This window comes from Microtus ochrogaster, chromosome 2 (genome assembly GCF_000317375.1).
Source record: "Microtus ochrogaster isolate Prairie Vole_2 chromosome 2, MicOch1.0, whole genome shotgun sequence".
Classification (NCBI taxonomy): Eukaryota; Metazoa; Chordata; class Mammalia; order Rodentia; family Cricetidae; genus Microtus; species Microtus ochrogaster.
In genome coordinates this window covers 31,009,427-31,031,728 of record NC_022010.1, presented here as the reverse complement: position 1 = coordinate 31,031,728, position 22,302 = coordinate 31,009,427, and the positions used below count along the sequence as shown (strand labels likewise).

The 22,302-nt window shown below is 46.7% G+C and overlaps 1 protein-coding gene across 3 annotated transcripts; it reads left to right on the top strand.

The window, feature by feature from the left end:
- Positions 1–1,802: 1,802 nt before the first annotated feature.
- Hsph1 (heat shock protein family H (Hsp110) member 1) lies at positions 1,803–21,227 on the top strand. Of its 3 annotated transcripts, none has more exons than XM_026785164.1 (18): positions 1,803–1,960; positions 4,458–4,515; positions 6,282–6,422; positions 6,960–7,082; positions 7,608–7,707; positions 8,045–8,178; positions 8,514–8,758; positions 9,338–9,566; positions 11,078–11,184; positions 11,356–11,489; positions 13,382–13,590; positions 14,970–15,101; positions 17,321–17,458; positions 18,033–18,158; positions 18,935–19,042; positions 19,142–19,261; positions 19,448–19,609; positions 20,359–21,227. In XM_026785164.1, exons 1-18 carry the CDS (start codon positions 1,818–1,820, stop codon positions 20,560–20,562), a joined length of 2,613 nt encoding a protein of 870 aa, XP_026640965.1. In that variant the 5' UTR covers positions 1,803–1,817; the 3' UTR covers positions 20,563–21,227. The 3 variants fall into 3 exon arrangements, with proteins under 3 accessions (XP_026640965.1, XP_026640957.1, XP_005344782.1); XM_005344725.3 differs by having other exon boundaries at positions 1,922–2,328; XM_026785156.1 differs by lacking the exon at positions 14,970–15,101 and having other exon boundaries at positions 1,921–2,328.
- The last annotated feature ends 1,075 nt before the right edge of the window (positions 21,228–22,302 follow it).

Sequence of the window (22,302 nt, the reverse complement as noted above, 5' to 3'; positions counted from 1 at the left end):
CAGGTAAGGGAGCTGGCTAAGTCAAAGGAAGGCAGGATGATGGCACCTCCCTGCTTCCACAAGCAATTGGAGTTGAGACTTCAGTTCTGGCAAGAAGCTGGTTTCAACAGCCTTTTTTACAACAACCTACTGAATGCTCATTAGTACACTACATGTTTTATTTGCATCCAATCCTTCCAAAACCCCAGCAAGAATGGGTGTTATTGGCATTTTACGGGTGTGCCCGGGATTACAGACATTAAGCACGAATACATGATAATTATATGGTTGGTGCTTTGTGTAAGTTTCTAATCATGACAAAATCCTGTGAGGGAGGACACAAGAAGGGCTGGTAATAACAAGTTCACAGGGCTCACAGATTAATAAGGACAGCCAGAACACAAGTCCGTCAAGTCCAAATGTGCATGCTGTATTTTATATAATACGTATCAGTGCTAAGATCTGAACCTGGCCCAAATCTGTCCAGGTCCACATCTCTCTGCAGTTTCTCATATACAGTCTGAGAGGTAGAGCAAATAACTTATAGCTCCTCTTTGTTAAAAATAGCTAGGAGCCTGTCTATTTTAATAAAAATTTTCATATACTAAAAAAAAAAAGTTGGGGTGTGGAAGTTTCGGAGATGCGTAACAAAAATAATTACATTAAATGGGTTTCAAATTTAAAAATGCAGCCGCCCCGAGCTAACTACAACTCGTCTCCCACTTAAAACATGACCGCTTAGTGTGGCGGGTGCAAGAATTAAAGTGACAAGCTAACCAGGCACCAGGAAGCATTACTTACTCTGTAGTTTGTATAGCAAGCCTCCGATTTAAGCAGCCGCACTTGTCTTGCTGGAGGACGTCTTTTAACCTTGGGTGCCAACTCTTTATTCAATTACACACTTACTTAACAGCACGCGTTTGAACCGCGCTGATTTCCATATTCTGGATGTCAAAGTACACACGGGGTTCTCAGGCAAACTTTTAAGTGTTTAAGTAAACGATACATAAGAGTTGAAAGCAAGCAGCACCCGTCTTCCTCGGTCTCTTTATGGAAACCAAAGCTCACTTTCCAAGAGAAGAAAACAGAAGCTTGAACAAGCCTTAAACCACACTGATTTATATTAATAAGGTTAGGGGTGGCAGGTTAAACAATGGCGGCATAAACTAGTACCCAAAATAAGCTAAAGCGACACCACCAGCAGTCTCCCAAATTGCACAGCACCCAGAAGCTGCTTACATTTTAAAAAAAGAAAAAGAAGAAAAAGAAAAACCTCTGGTGTTTTATTCTGCAAGAATCTTGTCAGCAGATACAAACAGTGCTGCATAAAACTGACGCTTCTAAATCGGAATTCATCAGTTGCGTAAAGAACTGACAAGGACAGAACACAGTACAAAGCCAAAGCCAGGGAAAGCGCGCGAATAGGCAGCATCCAGCTGGGCCTTCTTCGGAGTCCTCAAGACAAAGCCGGGTCCCAGCACGCACCGCGGCCTAGACTACACGTCACAGCATGCAAAGCGCCCAGGCCTCCCCGCTGGACTTCACTCCCCGGCATGCAAGGCTCTCTGGTCTCCCAGCCAAACTACGCTTCCCGGCATGCTCTCTTCCGAAAGCAAGTTGGCAGCCCGAGAGGCCTGGGGTCTCGGAGCAGTGGGTTCTGTCTCTCTCCGTTCAGTAGTTCTTCGGCGTTCGGGAGTCGGACACTGCTGCTCGGTGTCACTTCATGAGAGACAGGAGTTTCCGTCCCGTTATTCATCGCCGGGATCAACTGGAGCCCAAATTGCTCCGGGGCGGGGAGGGCGGGATGGAGGTTGGGCAAGCTCGGTCTGCTGCAGCCAATGGCGTCCGAGCGGCTGCTCTGTCACCATGGCGACGCAGGCCGCCCGCGGGGGCGACCATCCTTCCATTGGGTAGAATCTTTCTCGAAGGCTCGAGAAGAAGGAAGCGGAAGTGGCACGTGGAGGGGCCGGTGGAGGCGCCGGTGAGTAAATGCCGCAGATTCTGGAAAGTTCTCCTCAGTAGGCTACATAAGGCTGAGCGATTGGGACCTCCCCTTTTGGATTGGTAGCTGAGCGGCGGCGGCGGCAGCGTTAGCGGCGGCGGCTGCGTGCGAGAAGGCGAGCTGCGAGCGGTGGCAGAGGCTGAGTGCAGGCTCGCGGGGTAAGCCTGAAGCATCTTCCCGGCCGGTCGGGAGCAGGAGGCGCACGCAGCGGACCCGAGGCGGAGGCTGACCGGGCCAGCCATGTCGGTGGTGGGACTAGACGTGGGCTCACAGAGCTGCTACATCGCGGTGGCGCGGGCCGGGGGCATCGAGACCATTGCCAACGAGTTCAGCGACCGCTGTACCCCGTAAGTAGGAGCCTGGGTGGCCGGGGAGGGCTCGAGCTCGCCGCTTCTCGTGGGAGATGGTGGCCCGGGGATTCGGAGAACCGTGACACCCTGCGACCACCTGGCCTGGCTTGGCCTTTCCCGGCTCGCCCCCCTAGCTCCCCACCCAGCTTCTTCCAATCTGGCACCCGTTCCCACCTCGGCAGGAATCTCCGCGGAGCCTGAGCTGCCGAGCCTTTTCTTCCGCATGGTGAATCTCCAAATGACCTAGAAGGTTCCAGAGCCTGTGCGCTGCTGCTTGCCTAGGGAGCGGGTGGACTGTTGTTAGCGACCACAGAAACACTATGGTAGAGGAATTCATCGACTCTGGATTTGCTAATGTTTCCCTAGTGCCCTGAATCGTTTTTTGAGAGAGTCCTTTTTAAAGCTTAACGTGAAAGCCGTTCGTGAGAGTTTCCAGACCGAATGTTTGTTTATTTTTGGCACGGTTTAGAATAAGCAGTACAAATTTCACATTGTTGTTGCTAGCACGTTGCTGTGCAAAAGCCTCGGTGGGAAAGATGGATTTTTGTCTCTGAATTAAATATTCTGCAGCACTGTGGGAGGGCAAACGGAAGCATGGTAAAGAGCAACTTTTTGAGGGGGTTAGTTTCTGAAGGTTATGTAGGCACAGACCTGCGTGTGCAGTCAATGACAACAGCTTTTGCTTTTATAGGCAATTATTGTAGGTCTTTTTTTTTCTCAAGTGCAGAGTCCAACATTCTTAAAACCTGAAGGTAAAATCATTCTGACCTTATATGATTTATGTGCAGAGGAACGTTTATGAGAGTGAATAGGAAATAAGCCTTGCTGGTAACTCACTCTCTGAGCAACGCAGTGTGATACTCTGTCTACCTCTTTACAAAGCCATGGTCATCTGTTTGGTGGTTAGGAGGAAAGATGCCAGTCATCTGTCGTGCCTCTCTCCTGTGAGTGCCTCTGTGCTTCCACAGGCTCTGTATTTTTTTTTTTTTAAAGCGGCTCAGAGGAAAGCAGGGGAGATGCTCGAGTCAGTGTTGACCAGCATTTTCGACTGATGTTACTGTTAAGCTGCAGGGTTAACAATTGGATTGGCTACTGATTCCTATTACAGTTGGTTAGTTGACTTGGAAAATGAGAAGATCGAATGTCTAGTCTCTCAGCTCAGAATCCCAGGATTTGTAGACGGCACCTTAAAAGACCCAGCCGTTGCTGGAGGATCCCTGGCTTTTAGGGTGCCATTGGTGTACCTGCTTAGACCACTAGGTCCAGGCTGTTTCCGTCCTCAGCACCGTCCCACTTTACTCATCACACTTACCCATGTAGGCGCGGAACTGAACCAAAATTAGATTGGGTTTGAATTAGTAATGTACAACGGGGTACTCCTAATCCAAAACCTTAATCACCGCCTCCTCCACACAGCCTCTCCATCTTGTCCCTGTTCTGTTACTACGCCTTCCCTTGCCATCGCTGAGAAAGCTGTCTCCTTGCAGGTTGCTCCTCATCTTGTCAGAGCAGGCTTAAGTGACTGACTGGTCACACTCCTTTCCCTCTGCACTTGTACTTCAGACTGCAGTAACTTTGGCTATAGCTCTTTCTTGCTTGACCTTCTTATGGGAGCCTCATCTGTGTGCTCTAAACTCTACAGGCAATGCCACAGACCTCTTAGTTACATAAAACCTTTTCATTTGTAAAGCAGGTGGTAGATCAGGACAAAAATAAGTGACAGTGACATTTAGGGTTGTATGAAGCTGATGACAGAGGCACAGTTATGCTCTACTTTTTGTTGGTTGTGCATAATGCCAAGTTTAATAATACTCTAAATTGAGAGCTTGCAGAATTAGTGTTGTTCCATGTTGTTTGTGACCTGGTGACACTGTCTTAGCACTCGAGGTACTGAGCAAGAATGCCCGAGCTACCGACTAGCAGACTCCTTCATTGGGGTGAGCAGGCTAGCAGTTGTCAGACCTGTGGCTTTCAATTATTAACATTCCCAGACTAAGTTTGGAGTATCAGGGAAGGTTGGAAGCTGCAAAACTGGGCTTCGTTTCTGTTGGGAGTTCCCTCCTGTCAGTTTAGAAATGGTTTCGTGTGCTCTTGGACAAACGTGGAACGTTTGTGTTCTGTTCTAGGTCAGTCATATCATTTGGACCAAAAAACAGAACAATTGGAGTCGCAGCCAAAAATCAGGTATGTTCCTAAAGAGAATGCCCATTTGGCTTAAAGGGAAATCCCAGTGGCACCCCAGAATGATGCACCGATGTTTGATACAGTTTCATACAGTTTCGGTTTTAAAGTCTTAACTCTGGAGAAATGGCTCAGTCAATCAGAGCACTTGTTGCTCTTACAGGTTTGGCTCCCAGCGCCCTCTTGGTGGCTCATAGCTGCCTGTAACTCTATTTCTTACATCCTCTCTGGCCTCCATGGGAACCAGGCACACATGTGCCGCGCATACTGCAGACACTCATACGTGCACACTAAAGATGAAAGTGGTAGCTCTTTACGATATGGGTGTCAGGTGTTCGTTTGGATCCTTTGGGTGATTGCTTGATCATCCCCACCCTTGTTCCTTCTCTCCTGTTTCTGTTCTTAGATTTTTTTTTTTTGTTTTTTGTTTTTTTTTTTGTTTTTTGTTTTTTCGAGACAGGGTTTCTCTGTGGCTTTGGAGCCTGTCCTGGCACTAGCTCTTGTAGACCAGGCTGGTCTCGAACTCACAGAGATCCGCCTGCCTCTGCCTCCCGAGTGCTGGGATTAAAGGCGTGCGCCACCATCGCCCAGCTGTTCTTAGATTTTTATTGGCATCCTTAATTAGGGTAACTTCATTGCCTGTGTATGTATACATACATATACATATATGAATGAATGAGGCTTCTTGGCCGCTGCCTCCTAAGTACTGGGATTAAAGGGACATGACACCGTGCTTGGCTTTAAAATATCTTAAATGACAGACACTTTATTTAAAAAAAAAAAAAAAAAGCCTGGCTAGTGCGACTCCTCAGTGGGCAGAGGTACCTGTTGCCAAACGTGACAACACGAGTTCCATCCCAGGGCCACACGTGGTGGTGGGAGAGGACCAACTCCTGCGGAATGTTCCATATTTGTGTGTGTGTCTCTGTCTGGTTTACAAGCTGACTGGATGAGCACACCCGGTGGTGCTGAGCCTCGGGCACTGCCCAGCTGTGAAGAAATAGTAGCCCCTTGGTGCTTCTGAGTTTAAGTGACTCCGTTGTTAGCGAGGAGCCTACCTTTGAGTGACATGTCCTCTGAAGTGGGTTGACTCGAGCAGTAGATGAAGAAAACCCCTTCTCAGAACAAGTTGGCATATTTCCATCTTGTTTTCCTTTTTAGCATGTGTACCTACGAGCAAGACCGCATCCCAGGGAACAGGTTACCTAAGTACCCTGTTTTTAACACGCATGTCCAGCAGTGTGAGATGGGTGTGGGTTTGGCAATAAGATCTGTGTCATCATCATCCACCCCCCCCCATAGTCATTTAGACACTTTTAAGATGATCCTTACCTCATCTATCTACCTCTGGCATAGGCCACTTTCTAGGCAGAAGTGCATACGGTCCTTAGCCTGGCAGTGCCCAGAGTCTGACTTCAGTTGGACAGTGAGCTCTGGCTTATTTGTGTGGAGAAGATGGGGTGCAGCAGTGCAGTTGCCGAGCGTTTGAGAGCTTTGGAGACTGTTGCACCGTCTTTTCCTTTATCTTGCAGATTTTAAGATCTGCCCCAAAGTCTGATGCCACCATTGCCTTTCCTTCTGGCGTTTTCCATAAAAGAAAGTACAGTAGGAGCTATGTATACATTCATGGAAAACCGAGGACTCTGAGGGAAAGTTAGGTATTACCCCCAGAGTTGGTCTGAGTGGCACAGGTAACGGCCTGAAGCTGCTGTAGGCACTGGTAGGTTGTGAAGTTAGAGAGAAGTCTAAGTCTTCCCTTTCTTTTGCAGCAAATCACTCATGCAAACAATACAGTGTCCAGCTTTAAGAGGTTTCACGGCAGAGCGTTCAGTGACCCCTTCATTCAGAAGGAAAAGGCAAGCCTGAGCTATGACTTGGTCTCAATGAAGAATGGAGGCGTTGGAATCAAGGTAACGCAAGTGATCCACTGGGCTCTGACGGGAGCGTCTCTAGCTCAGCTTAATATTTTAACCCAAGCTGACTGGACACAGTGCGGTCTTTCCCTCATATGGCTCCTTTTCAAGTAGAGTTAATAGAAGCTGTTTCTTGAGAATTACTTAGCCGAGCGTACATACTCACATAGGTTATTTGGTGTTCCTTCTAACTTTCTAGTAATTTTTTTGGTTGCTTTGGTATTTTTTTTTTAAGAAATTCAAGTATGTTGATGGCTCAGACGTGGTCAGAGAGCCCTTTGGGAGCCTGTGAGAGCAGTGGAGTGCTAACCAGAGAACTGACTAAGAGCTGCTGTCTGTGGGCAGCCCACACTGATGACTCAGCCCTAGTTTTTCCCTCCTTTTCATCTCTAGGGAAAAGTTCTTCCTTCTTTTCCTCCCTTTCTTTTTTAATTCCTTTTTTCTTCCCAAACCAATAAACTCAAATTATATGGAACAGGGTCTGTGCTAACAGTGAAGTGTTGGAGTATGTCAGCATGTCCCACTGTGTCGTAGGTCATGTACATGGATGAAGAGCATCTCTTTAGCGTGGAGCAGATAACAGCCATGTTGCTGACTAAGTTAAAGGAAACTGCAGAAAACAACCTCAAGAAGCCAGTAACAGATTGTGTCATTTCAGTAAGTAGAACCCAGCCAGGCAGTGTGTTTGCTTGCAGCTTGCCTTTCTTTGCTGCAGTATTGCATATATGCATGCTCTTTCCTTACAAGGTATTCTTAGCTGAGTGTTCGGGAGCATTTCAAAGTAAGCTTGAGTGATAATTTTAGCTAGAAGCTACAAGGGTTCTTGACTATAGTGGGGTCTCCTGTGGAGCTTTCTGAAAATACAGGTTAACTGGCTGCATCTGCATCTGGGTTCTCTCCGGGACAGTTGGCTGCTGTAATACCAGGGGTTGGTGTTCTGAAGAGCTTCTCACAGTGAAAGATTCCTTCCCTTGGCTGAAAACCAATGCTTTGGGAATTACTGTTTTGTTTGTTTGTTTGTTTGTCTTTTAAGGCAACTCTGAAAGCCAAGGAAATCACTAGAAACAAAAGTCTAGATTTATGTTTGAGTTTTGGGGACTGGCCAGGCCACCCACTGTGACTTTATTAGGAGGCTTGCAAAGCAGTTGGAGGTCCTGTGTCTAGAGTTGCCCCTCTTTGCAGGTCCCCTCCTTCTTCACAGACGCTGAGAGGAGGTCTGTCCTGGATGCTGCGCAGATTGTGGGCTTGAACTGCTTACGGCTCATGAACGACATGACAGCTGGTAGGAGACAGCCCCTGGTGGTGTGTTCTTACCAGTGCCTTTTAAAGGATGTGGTTTAGATCTGTATTTGTGTTGACTGATAGCGCTTTCTCGGTTAAGGAAAACTAAGTTTGGATAACCAGTCTCCTAGCAGGCTTGGTAGTGTATATGTAGTCTGATACTATTTGTGACTTTTGCTTTATCATATCTAATGTTGAAGAGTGGTGGGGTATTGGCCGGCAGTCAGGAAGACAGGTGCAAGTGGTTCTTTATAACATGTGGGGGGTCTTCCTGCGACAGTAAACCCCTGAGAAAGTGGCCTGGGCAGCTGGTGATGTGCCTTTTTGTTCCCTTGCAGTTGCTTTGAATTACGGCATTTATAAGCAGGACCTGCCAGGCGCAGACGAGAAGCCTCGGGTAGTGGTGTTTGTGGACATGGGGCACTCCTCTCTCCAGGTGTCTGCCTGCGCCTTCAACAAAGGGAAACTGAAGGTAAAGTTGAAACTCCTACGCTGGACAGTAGTTTGTGAGCCGGGAAGGTGCTTGTTGAAGATGGAGCACCCTCTTGGCAAACTCTGGAGGGGGAGGTGGTCTTTTGTGTTTAAGAAGAATAATGTTAAGGTTCTCTTCAGCGCAGATGGTAAGGGTAGGCAATCCCATAAGAGACTTGGAGAGACTGGCGTTCCTTCAGCTTCATGCCTCCTGACCTGGATTTATGTAGCTCTGAGCCTGTTAGCCTTTTGTTTGACTAGGACTATCTAAGAGTCTAATTGAAGTGGGATTGAAAGTAACCTGATTCTTTCTCTTGTTTTTTTAAACAACCTTAGGTTCTGGGCACAGCATTTGACCCCTTCTTAGGAGGAAAGAACTTTGATGAGAAGCTGGTGGAGCATTTTTGTGCTGAGTTTAAAACCAAGTACAAGTTAGATGCAAAATCTAAAATCCGAGCCCTCCTTCGTCTCCACCAGGAGTGTGAGAAATTGAAAAAGCTCATGAGCTCCAACAGTACAGACTTGCCACTGAACATTGAATGCTTCATGAATGACAAAGACGTCTCTGGGAAGATGAACAGGTGCTTGCGGCTGGGGTTGTACACGTGAAGTGGGCGAAAGGTGGAAGTTTAGCCCAGTAGTCTTTGTTACCCTCTCTTGACACGTTTCACGATACGGCTATTGACTGTAAACACCGTTGTATATAACTTGGGATTTAGGGATGCGGCTGTGAAGGATGCTTTTTGTGAATTGTGTGTGCACTAGCGTGTGTGTGCACTAGCGTGTGTGTGCACTAGCGTGTGTGTTCCTGCCATGGTGCTCGTGTGGGACTCACAGGACAACTCTCAGGAGTCAATTTTCTCCCCCCAGGTTGTCAGGCTTGGCAGCAAGTGCCTTTGCCTGCTGAGTCCTTTCATCAGCCTGTGAGGGCTTTTAGAAGTACCTTTCCTCAATGGGATTAGTTTCTTTGTATATTAGCCACAGAATTTTCTCCCTATCTTCGACGTGTATGTATATACATATATACATGCGGTGTACATTTTATATAAAATCAATGACATGGTTTATGTGGGATTTAGGGTGCTGAGGAAAAGGCTGTATGAGTTGGGTTGGTAAAAACCCATAGTAATGGTTGCCACTGGCTCCTTTCATTTCCTAAGGTCCCAGTTTGAGGAACTGTGTGCAGAACTCCTGCAAAAAATAGAGGTCCCCCTTCATTCACTGATGGAACAAACGCACCTCAAGGCCGAAGATGTGAGTGCCATTGAGATAGTTGGAGGTGCCACGAGAATTCCAGCTGTGAAAGAAAGAATTGCCAAATTCTTTGGAAAAGATGTCAGCACCACACTCAATGCGGACGAAGCCGTGGCCAGAGGGTGCGCCCTGCAGGTGAGGTTCTGCTGGGCTTCCTGGGGTCACACACGTGGAGCCCTGGGCCTGCTTCCCTTCCAGAGGAAGTTCCTTTTAGGTGACCCAGTAAGCCTAGCAGACTGGGGTACTGCTGTGGAGGTGAGAAAGGGAAGGCCCAGCTGCTGTTCTTTTTGGTTTTGTTTTTTTGATTTTTGTTTGTTTTCTTTTGGTTTATTTGTTAGGTTGGTTTTTTGGTTTGGTTCTGTTTTTCGAGACAGGGTTTCTTTGTGGCTTTAGAGCCTGTCCTAGAACTAGCTCTTGTAGACCAGGTTGGCCTCAAACTCAGAGATCCTCCTGCCTCTCTGCCTCTGCCTCCCAAGTGCTAGGATTAAAGGCGTGTGCCGCCTCTGTCACCACCACCACCACCAGGCCCCAGCTGGTGTTCTGAGACGATGACTGGAACTGGGCCTGGTTGGGAGATGGCAGAAAACAGCTGACGAATGCTCGTCAGTGTGTGATGCTGGCAACACCTGACTTCAGGCACAGGAGGGAATCAGCTGTGATGATTGAGTTGAGGAAGAACGTGTGTAGGGGTTAGGAGTGTTAGTTACCAGATGGTTCTAGAAAATAGTTCTTTTTTCACCCCCACATGAAGCTGAAGAGTTACGCTGGTGACACAGAAGCATGAAATGTAGATGTTGGTATTGAACAGAGGATGTCTGACAGTCGTTCACAAGTAAAGGAGAGTCTGTGAACGAAGGTCTCTAGAGAACTCACCTTGTATGGCACAGAAGAGAGAGGGCAGCCTTGCCCGCTGTCTTGTCATGGCCTAGGCTGGCTTTGATTTATTAATGTTGGTTAATTGTACAGGATAGTGGGCTTCCTTACAACGTCGTCGCATGTCTATAGGTACATGTAGAGTGTTTGACCCTTGCCATGGGTCATTTACTCCATAGTAGCCCTTTGCAGGGAGGAGTGTGCACCTTTGTCTCTGCTTCCCCAGTAGGTGGAAATTGGAGTTCCTGACAAGGAGCGCATTTCTGGCCTCTGCTTTGAGGGAGACCACTGATGAGATGTTCTCGTGGTGGGTGGGTGTGCTTTCTTCATTTGTTTAGTTAGTTTTGTGTGTCCCGTGTAGACAGGCTGCCCTGGCCCAGTTTTGACTTTACAGATTATATTGAGAATGCACACATTTTGAATTTCATCCCTTTTGGTGCTTTGACATGTGAAAGCAATAAAGCAGAACTTGTGGGTGTCCGTATCTCAGAGAGAATCAGCTTATAATTGAAAATGCCACCAGCAAGGCATTTTTAGGAAAGCCTGTGCTTTCAGTCTGTGGAACTGGAATTAAGGATTGCTGACCCCAAGATTCGTGATTTGTCCTCGTGGCTGGTGATTAGTGTACTGCTGGGATGACACATTCCTTATTCTTAGGTGACACATGCTGCAAGCAGTGTAGATCTGCCCATCCCAGTAGAACTGTCATAGTGAAAGGTGTATGGAAATACTGCGCTGATATTTCTAACCTTTAAATACCTTGTCTTTTCAAGTGTGCGATTCTCTCTCCGGCATTTAAAGTTCGAGAGTTCTCCGTCACAGATGCCGTTCCTTTTCCAATTTCTCTGGTCTGGAACCACGACTCAGAAGAGACCGAAGGGTATGTAGCCACAGATAGCTTTCCGATGCTGTCTTCAAATAAAAGTTGAGTGTCTAGGGAATTTTCGGGGGCCAAACCTATCCTTCCCTGCATTTGGTTACTGTGAACAGCAGGCAGAATTAGTAAGGTTGTCAAGTTGAGCTGTGGATGTCTTTGCTGCCTTCCTCCTAGTGTTCATGAGGTGTTCAGTCGGAACCATGCTGCTCCTTTCTCCAAAGTTCTCACCTTCTTGAGAAGGGGACCTTTCGAGCTGGAAGCGTTCTATTCGGACCCTCAAGGAGTTCCATATCCAGAAGCCAAAATAGGTAAGCAAGTCATGTGTGCACCAGCCCTGGGACTTAGAGCTGCAGCTCGTCGTTAGCGTAGAAACTACTTCTGTAGAAGAGTCCTGGGGAGTCTTTCTTTCATTGGACGCTTTGACCTGGACTTGCTAGCCTAGCTGCTTTGTTGTGATAGAGTCTGTATTTGCAGAATACTGGCCACTGACCTTCCTGCAGGATTAAGTGTTGTTGGCGAGGTGTTACTTCATATCCCACAGCAGGTCAGCACTTGGCAGGTCTTCTTGTATATTTCATCCTCTCTGAAGGGATGTCTCTTCAGGTGCATTTTCCACTGGGAGGCTTGTCATTGTCCCTCTGCTTTTAGTGTTACTACCTTCATGGTTTTTATATTGGAAAAGCTGCTGCTATTGCCAGGCCTCTAAGAGAAAGCATTGGGAGGACTCTAGTCTGGCCAGCTGCCTTTTCTTCTGCAGACTAAGGTGTTGTGGCCTGTCACCTGTTCACAGTGTGGCAGGATAGTGGCTGGAGAAGCTGTTGACTGCAGGCCTGAAGTTGTCAGGGTTGGACTCTGCACATCTGTCCCCTTCCCAGAGATGAGCTGTTGCTTAAGTGTTGGTGTTCTGCTCACCGATGACGAGCTGTCCGTCAGGCGCGCTTTCACATTCCGTACTGATGAGTGTCTTGCCCAGAAGGGTTTCTGTAAAGGACCATTTGGCAGTTACTTTCTGACTTAGTGGTTTGTGCCAGCCGCCATGCTTGACTGGCCTAGAAGTTAAATCTAGCAGTGTGTGCTGTGCAGACGGCTTCTAGGTTAACGTTGCCTTCCACGTACCTCTTGAATATAACTGGTTCAAACACTTACTTGTGGAGACTGGGTCAGTCTCTAGTCCTGGCTATCCTGGTGCTTCCTATGTATTCCTGAGTGCTGGTACTAAAGGCATGTGCCATCATGCCCAGGAAAGTGCACATTTTTAGACTATTGTTTGTGTGAGAGTGCAGGTATGGAGGTCGCGGGAATTTGGGGAGTGGTTTTTTTCTTGTAATGTGGGTCTGGGTTTGAACTTGGATCACCACGCCTGCACAGCAAGCCCTGAGCTGCCCTCGAGAGGCTGGTGACGTAGTGGAGGATAAGTGTCGACACTCAACTCTGCAGTAAGTGCTCATTCAAAGAGGCCCTCCAGAGCAGTGCCTCATCCTTCCTAACTCTGACCCTTTAATACAGCTTCTGACATTGTGCTGACCCCAGCCATAAAATTATTTTTGTTGTTACTTCATATCTGTAATTTTACTATTGTTGTGAACCATAATGTAAATATCTGTGTTTCCCAATATTTTTAGGCCACCCCTATGAAAGGGTTGTTTGACCCCAGAGGGAGTAGCAGTCTACAGGTTGAGAATGTTGCTCTAGACCAGTTCACAGCAGCATTCAGACGACATTCTCTGTGTTACTCTGCAAGGCTGTGGGACTACCCTAGCAGTGCAGGCTTTGATGTGTGCTGCTATTCATGTTCCCTGTGTAAAACATGACGTAAATAATTTTGATTATTCCATCAGAAGATTAGTATTTCCTAAAAGACTAAAAATTTAGCATGTGCTTGTTCCCATCTTAGATTTGCCCACAGATTCTCATGTCTGGTGTGTGCTCATCCACCTGGAGATGAGGAGGAGGCAAAACTGTTTTGCAGGAGGAGTTCCTGCCCCTGGTGTCTGGCCAGTGGGTATTACCACAAGAGTGTGCTTCCTTCGGTTTAATGGCATGATTGTAATAGACTCCTGAGAGCCTGCTTAAGGGACTTGAAATTGGTTGGGGTGGAGAAACAAACAGTTTCGGCTTGATCGCTTAGCCTTGTGTTTTCTTGGCTGTCTTTGTAGATATAGAAGTTCATCTCTAAACTGGCAGTTTCTTTTTGCTCTAGGCCGTTTTGTTGTTCAGAATGTTTCTGCACAAAAAGATGGAGAAAAGTCTAAAGTGAAAGTCAAAGTGCGTGTGAACACACATGGCATCTTCACCATCTCCACGGCATCCATGGTGGAAAAGGTCCCAACTGAGGAGGACGACGGGTCTTCTGTCGAGGCAGACATGGAGTGTCCAAACCAGAAACCAGCAGAAAGCTCGGATGTGGATGTAAGTGGTTGGAGTGACTGTCAGTTCAGAAGTAAAATTGACTTCATTCTGAGCTATTGGGGGGGAGGGGGGTAAATATGTTTTAATAACATAGCATTGATCAGAAGTTGTGTAATGATAATCGGTCCTGCCAGTTAATGGCAGGATATTAGAACATGCTACATTGTGACTGAAGTGTATGACCTCTTGAAGAAACTGGTCTATAACTAAGACAAGCTGCTTTTTCTTTTCTTGCTATGTTAAATCAGATGTTGACTGGCTAAAAACAACTATAAAAATTGAAATGGAAAATGGTTTTGTTTCGTTTTCATTGTATGGCAAAATTGGTGTTGGTATTCCAGGCCCCATTTTTATTAGTATGGCTTTGTGGGTTGGGGGAGTCAAGAAGAACAATGTCACAGATAATGGTGGGGTTGAGACTGCTTAGCTTAGCCTTGTAGTTGATTTCTGGGAGCAAGCAGAAGTGGCTTACAAGAAGAGGCAGGCAGACCGTGCAGTGTTGGTGTAAGACTTTGGTATCCACTGGTCTCAAACACTGAAGGACTATTAGAATCACAGGAACCTTAGCTTGTTCTCATTTGGACACTGTCACAGAGTGAGTGTGGCTAGTGCTTCATCCTCTCGGGGTCATAGTGCCTTAGATGTGAGTAATGCCTTACCTCAGTGCTTGCCTTCAGTTCCAGAAGCTGTAGGTGGAAAATGTGGAAGACCTGAGAGGTTTGGGCAGGGAATAGAGTAGGTGAGCCTTGGTTCTCTAGCCGTGGGGAAAGGTCATAGCAGCACAGACTTGCCGGGAACTGGGGGCTACCAAAGAGCTTCAGGGGTCATTTCCTTCCCCTTTTGTCTTGAAGCCATATTTTTAGGCAGGGTTGCTAGTTGACGTGTACTAGTTATTCTTTGTTCTGAGGTCCCTTGAGGTAAGATAGCTGAGTCCTGAAGCAGGGGTGAGAAGCCCTGGGATAAGCCATAGTTGTCCTTTCTGTAACTCTTGAGTGATGCCATTGAGGTACGTGCTGCCGCTGCCGCTCGAGTTCAGACACTTGGTTTTGGAAAGAGCCTGGGCTAGTAGCCGGCCCATTTCCTGTGCTGACGAGAGTCAGATCTGTACAGGGCTGGAGAAAAGGCTCTTCAGGGGACTCTGGATTGTCACCATCGGTCAGAGCCCCTGTGGATTATGTAACTGGTTATAACACTGTCATTCATAAAATTTCTTACAGGTTTGAAATGTTTCACGAACTTGTTTTATTTTTATCTAGTACCTTTTCTGCCCACCTACTAAAATTTCAGAAATTGAGAGTACTGTCTTTGGTGCCCTGTAACTTTCAATTCATACAGTACACCTGCTTTCTACATCCTTTGTGCCTGGGCTTTCATTTCAGAAAAATAGCCAGCAAGACAACAGTGAAGCTGGAACACAGCCCCAGGTACAAACTGATGCTCAGCAAACCTCACAGTCTCCCCCTTCACCTGAACTTACCTCAGAAGAAAACAAAATCCCAGATGCTGACAAAGTGAGTGACTCTTCCAGTTCCTTCCATTAGACAATGTTGCAGCATGTGATGGTTAACGGTGTAGACCTGGGGTTTTGAGAGGAGTCCAGGCAACTGCGGGCTGTAGGGTTTGTTCTCTGTTCGTTTTCTACAAAGTACTTGGCTAAAGAGCCGCAAGAAGGAGTACTCGGACTTACGCTGGGAACCAATGTTTTTCTTTAGATCTCAAAGCCTCTGATAATTCCACTCCAAGATGAGCCTAAACTAAAGCAAAAGTCTGCTGAAGGCAGAAGTACCTGCTGATGCCAGAAGCAGAAAGATGCATCCCAGCACTGCAAGAGTTACTAAAGAGTTGGTTGATTAATTAGCTAATTCATGGATTTTAGGAGTCTGATCAGCTTTTTCTCCTTTCAACTTATTATCAATTTTGAGTTAATTTGATGGTCTGCTAATAATAGCTGGCTATATTTCCAAGTGATTGTTCCTTTACCTTGCTTCCAGAATTGGAAGCTAAATAAAACTAATGTGTCCCTTGGAAAATGGCAGCTTGTAATCAAAGCTTTCAAACTAGTGATCCTGTTGGTAGTGAGGAGCCCTCATTGTTTTCCGTGCAAGCTGTGCTTTGGTGTTCACATCTCTGCAGGCTTCCTGTAAGTGATTAACTGTCCATTGCAGTCTGGTTTCCTCTCGCCTTCTGAGGATACCTTCCCCCACTCAGGCAAGTTTCAGAAGGGAAGGGCTGCTGGAGGCCACAGGAGATTCTTTACTGGGTTTTCGTTTGCCTCTGTCCTGATTAATCCTGCAACCCTTAGCATTAACTCTGGGTCCTGACTGATTTTTGAAAGCTGCTTTTCGTTTTTCCCCCTTACTAGAAAAGAGTTGAGGTGGTAACAGTTATTTAGAAAACGGGTCCTCATGTTTCAATATCTTCCCCTTGATTTAGAGGTACATGTCAACAGACTTGTGCAGATACTTCAGTGCCTTTCTAGAAAAATGACATTGGGTTGGCTCTCAGCCCTTGAACATGTCTTGGAGGGTTTCTCATCTGGGTTGGAATGCCACTTTGTGGTTGTGTTGGTTTGGCCAGGGGTTGGTTGAATTTTGTGCTACTTTTGTTTCTGTTAACTGCCGTAGACTACAGTTTAATCTGATCCTGGAATATCAATTGCACTTCTCTGTGTCTTGTCAGCGATAAGCAGTGGGTTGGTTGTTCTCTTTTGGGGTTCAGGGCATGATGCATTGGCACTGCAGGCTGACTGCATGGGCCACAACACTTAACCGAGGTACGGTCTCTAGGGAACGTGTGTGTGCAGCTGTCGAGCAAGCCCAGGTGCCCAGGACAGTGATGCAGTGGATTGGTAGTTCCACCTTGCCATGTTAGCCTAGGCGATCCTGCTAGGTTCTGCACACCTAGCTTAAGGCTACCCTGTCACTTCGTCTCCTCAGCAGTGAGTCATTTGGGGCAGAAAGCATGGTAAAAATCTGAGGGCAGGGAGTGGACGGTGTTTGGAAAATTGAAGGCCACCTCTAGAATTGTATTTCTGTCATGTAAGTAATCTAAATAAACTATGACTAGCTAGCCTTTCTCCAAAGCATTTGCTGGTAATGTTTGAGTTAATTTTCCTTTTAGTAGTCACATACACATAGTGACATATCTTAAGGTTAGTATGTCAAGCTCTTGTTTTTCCTTGCATAGTCCAAAGCCAGTTTTCTGTAGTGTTTTTATGTTTGTAAGACTCTTTCATCTCTTTGTGGCCCAAACTGGCCTCAAAGACATAGCTACAGGCTCCTGAGTGCTGAGGCGACAGGTATGACCACTGTGCCTGGCTGTCCTGAGAGTTCCAAATGAGAAGTGACACGGCCGAAAGGCAGGTAGTACCTCTGCACATGATGCACAGACTTGTAGGGGCGCTCTGGACACTAATTCTGATCGGAACAGGTACTGTGCTGGGCTGGAGAGAGTAAGACAGTCGTTCAGCACTGACTGGAGCCTAGCATCTCCAGTGGTGTTCTGAGTATGTGACAATTTGGAGACTTACAGACTGGTCTGAATAGAGAAGGTGGTGGTGATGCAGGAAGATGGTGCACGTAGCTGCTGCCATAGTCCGAAGTGGGCGGTGGGCGCAGATGCTCTTCTACACACTTTCAGTGTGAGAATTAGAGATCCGTACATGAAGCATCAGTTAATGTGGTGTTTGATTTCCAAGGATTAAGAATTTTTATTTTTCTTAACCCTCAAGGCAAATGAAAAGAAAGTTGATCAGCCTCCAGAAGCCAAAAAACCTAAAATAAAAGTGGTAAACGTTGAGCTGCCTATAGAAGCCAACTTGGTCTGGCAGCTAGGGAGAGACCTTCTTAACATGTACATTGAGACCGAGGTAAGCGTTTTTGTTGGGTGTTTCTGTTTGGTTGTTTGTGCATACTGCAAGGGATGAGTGACTAATTCCTCACCAGGACTGAAGTTTAACTGAGTTCCGAGAGCAGAGAGAGGAAAAGATGAAGCTACAGGGAGTTTGTTGGGTATGGATGCTGTGCAGGTCTGTGTTTTGGTAGTTGTGTTTGGTTGAGAATAGCTCTGTTCTTTGACATAATGGGAACAATCTGAGCATAGGCACTGTAGGAAGCAGGCCATAGAATTACCCTCTTAAAATACCTGTGTATCACAGATATCCCTTCATAGTCTCAAAGTCAGGAAACTGAGGGGAATCACTGCATTTAGAAATTGTAAAAAAACTACCCTTTTGTAAATTGAAGAGTATATTGAAAAACGGGACGGCCTAACGTTACATTAGAAAACAACTTCTCCGTGTGTGTTTCTAAGTCGAAGGACCATGACATTTTGTAGAAATGTTTCATGAGGTGCAGATGAAATGGTTTTATGTGGTCGCCGTGCCAACACGTTGAGGTGTGGCTTGAGTCGCTGGGAGTCGGCTAACCTCTGCTTCCTGACAGGGGAAGATGATAATGCAGGACAAACTGGAGAAGGAGAGAAACGACGCTAAAAACGCAGTGGAGGAGTGTGTGTACGAGTTCAGGGACAAGCTGTGTGGACCATATGAGAAATTCATATGCGAGCAGGTAGGCCCAGGATGTTTAACACTCACCCGTCTGTGCTTGTGGTCACTTGAGTGTTCCAAAAACAAAAGTTGGAGAGCAGAACTGAGCGGGCCCTGGACTCAGCTGCCCTGAGTGTCGCCTGTCCACTCGAGTAGTCTTCACCATGCAAACGTCTGCTCTTGACAGACGTATGACATGGAGGCTGGAAAGATGAATAGGAACCCTTAGCTTCTATGCTGGTGTTCCCTGGGCAGCCGTCTGCTGCTGTCACCCGTGAGGCATGTTCAGCACTGTTAGTAAGCGTCACTGGCCTGTCGCCCTTTCTTTCCTAACTGAAGCTCTGGGTAGATACAGAAGCACAGCTGCGTGTCAGGTAGAACTTGGGAAAAAGCCTGGCCAGACTGGTGTAGGGACTAACTCATAAAGATGGTTTACACTTGGGGTAGAACCCCTGCCCCCCAATCCTCGACAGATAGTAATCAGTGCCAGGCATAATTGAGACAGTTGCTTTGGAGAGTAGGGACATAAATTGCTCTTCTGTGACCCAAGCATGACTCTGGAGCTGGGTTTCTTGGGTACAGCATTGTGAAGCAGAAGTGTTGTTAAAATCATTGTAGTAAGACAGAAGCCCCAGTGCCTGTGCCTCACGTGACACCACAGGACTCTAGTTAATGTGAGGGGAACCCAGTGTGTCCGGTCTCTCTTGGGTGAGCTGCTGGGGTCATTGCCTAAGATGCCTACTTGGGTTAAGAACCTCTGAGGTAAGACTGCCACTAACCTTTATCTTTCATGTAAAGGAACATGAGAAGTTCCTGAGGCTTCTCACAGAGACAGAAGACTGGCTGTATGAGGAAGGAGAGGACCAGGCCAAGCAAGCATATATTGACAAGCTGGAAGAGCTGATGGTAAGCTCTTTGCCCTGACAGGTGCAGCTTGCACTGTACGCCGTAGACAGTTACTGAAGTATAAGGTTGGCAGTTGTTAACCCCTCTCTTACACTTTAGAAAATGGGTACTCCTGTTAAAGTCCGGTTTCAAGAAGCTGAGGAACGGCCGAAAGTATTGGAGGAGCTGGGGCAGCGGCTGCAGCACTATGCCAAGATTGCAGCGGACTTCAGAGGCAAGGTAAGCGCTGCTGTTACCCCATGAGTGACCTGGACTTGGCCAACATGTGACCTCAGCATCTCTAGCCTAATAAATGTTGAGTGAGGAGTATTGGCGTTTCACACCAAGGTAGATTTGAACTTAGGGAAAGTGGGGAGAGTAGATGTGTCTGTTCAGAACCCTCTAGTGTCTCTGTTTTCTGTCCAGGATGAGAAATACAACCACATTGATGAATCTGAAATGAAGAAGGTTGAGAAGTCTGTTAATGAGGTGATGGAGTGGATGAATAATGTCATGAATGCTCAGGCTAAAAGGAGTCTTGACCAGGACCCTGTTGTGCGCACTCAGGAGATAAGAGCGAAAGTCAAGGTGAGTGTGTCATCTTTTGTCTGGACGGTCAGCATGACACATGGCGTTTCCCTATAAATCTTTGACCTCATCTGGATCGGTACTGGCTTTCCTAATGCATTATTGCCAGTACATACATTTTCCCTAGTTGGCTGCATGCAGTACATTGAACCCCTACGTGTCCCAGCAGGTGTTGTTTGTCCTTCTTTTGAGGAAACAGACACCATTGAGAGCAGTCAGTCCTGCCCCTGTGGAGGGGAGACCAGCATGCGTCAGGTGTCAGCATTAATCCTGTGGGAGAAAAGGAAAATGGGCGAAGTGGGTCAGGATGCTCAGCTATGCAGAGCAGCAAGTTGGGCATTGACCTGGGGCACCTTTCACTATGCTAGAGTCCTGAGAAGAAAACAAAGGGCTTGTCTGGGTCACATGTGAGGAAGTCCGGGGAAAATTGGCCGTTTTAGCCACTTTGTAGTTCTGAGCTATAGACCGCATCTTGAAGTGACTCAACCTCGAGTCCCTTCCATATTATGGAATTCATGATTCCTACATTTTATGTTGCAGCCATAAGGTAGCATTTATAGCCACCTAGAAAGTCCCCAAGAAACCCTAGGAGGTAGTCACTTTAATCAGGCTTGTCATTATGGTTTTTATAGGTTTGATGAGACAAATGGAATTGGGTAAAAAAAATCCTGAATCGGGAGTGCGGGGAAGTAGTTGAGTGAACTGGGTGGATCGGAGCGAAAATCTAATGGCTAATTTTGTTTTCTTAGGAACTGAACAGCGTTTGTGAGCCTGTTGTAACTCAACCCAAACCAAAAATTGAATCACCTAAACTGGAGAGAACTCCCAATGGCCCAAATCTTGACAAGAAAGATGATTTAGAAGGCAAAGATAATTTTGGTGCTGAAGCCCCGCATCAGAATGGTGAATGCCACCCTAACGAAAAGGGCTCTGTCAACATGGACCTGGACTAGGCTCTGCACCAGCTTCCCCTCCAAGTCATGAAATGTTTGCCATAGTATGTGACTCTGTACAACAGACTTGAGTATTTATATTTTCTTTCTTTTTTTTTAAGACTGTCTAGAAATTTTGTGTATTATATGGGGGAAAAGAAAAGCTTGAGTGTAGTCTTTGACCCTAAGGGAGAATGACCTTGGTGACAGAGTCCTGTGGCAGTGTGACCCACACTGAATGCTGTGCAGTGTTGCCGCTTGGACCGCTGAGGAGTTGAGTCTCTTTGGAGGAGACAGACTGCCTGCTTTTCAAGCGCTCCGTGATTGGAATCTCGGAGCAGTGCTTCTCACCAAGGTGGTTTTTTTTTTCTTTTGCATTTTTCTCTCCATTTCCGCATGTGTGTGGCTGTGGGTGTTTATAAATGAGATTAAGTCTGATTTGTAAGGGCTTTCAAAAATTAAGTCTGCCCCATAGAGTGATTTTGCTTCCATTATTACACATTCAGCGAGTGCAACGCAGCTAGTGACCTGTAGCAGCATGCAGAGCAGGCTGTAACCATCACCACAGTGCACTGTCCCGTGGAGGTGCGACAGACACGGGAGATGTATGGATCATGTGATCATTGTGACCATCTCATGAGCTTTAGAATAAAGTTCACCCTGTGGTTGGTGTCATTTCTAAACGGCTCACTTTGTCACTGACTCAGAATGGTATTGGGGGACAAATACATCTTAAAACATGGCACCTGCTGGAAGACCCTGCTGGCGTCCATGACCGTCTCTTTGTTCTCTGGTGACTGACCAGCTGTGGGTGGGTCGGCTAGTCATTACCCACCTGGGGTCTCTCTACAACTATAAGCCCAGAAGGTTCCTGGAAGTGTTGCCCAATACTGAAAATTCACATCTGTGGTGGATTCTGGTCTGAAGCCAGCTTCAAATATTTCAGCCAGATTCCACCTTGGGTGGGTTTGAATGTTCTTTAGGTGTTCTGTGTCCTTCAAGGTTTTGCTACATAGAGTTTTTTGAGCTTAGTGTGGCGTGGCTCCCTAGGGCAGGGAATCATGGTTGTCAGCAAGTGACAGAGGAAAATTCTTCACCTGGTGTCAACCTTGAAGCCCAGAAGAAATAGATTTGGTCAGTATCGCCTTCAAAGGCACACCTTCCAGCAAGGTCCTCTCCTGTCTCCTCAGCCAGCGTGCCACAGCTAGAGACGTCACTCAAGTGCAAGGCTGTGTATTTTGTGTGTCTGAATGAACTCTGGTCCTCTGCAAGAGCAGCAAATGGTCTTAATTGCTGAGCCGTCTCGCCAGCCCGTAGGTTCTGTCTGCTTCTGTCACTTAGCATCTCCATCATCTGTACTCCAACTATTTGTTGCTTGTGGCTTGACACAATTCCTTTTGGATTCTGACAGCTTTCACACAATTGTAAGAAAACCTCCATTAAATATCAAATTAGCGCTTATTATTACTGTAAGGCTCTCATCTTTATATGGGTAGTGAACACTGCAATGGCCAGTCACTCTCAGGCTCAACACATCTTCCCACGCACTTCTCACAGGGGCCTCTTCGTCCTGACACAGTTGTATCATCGGGTCCCATTCTCACAAAATATCATTTACTTGGATTTGAGATCCATTCAGAGGGTTAGCCCCATCAACCTAATATTTTGTGATCTAAGTTTTGCTTGAGAATTTTGAATTCCTCCTACCAGACTAGTGTTTAACCCGGGGGTGTGTGTGTGGGGGCGTGGCTTTAAAAGAAA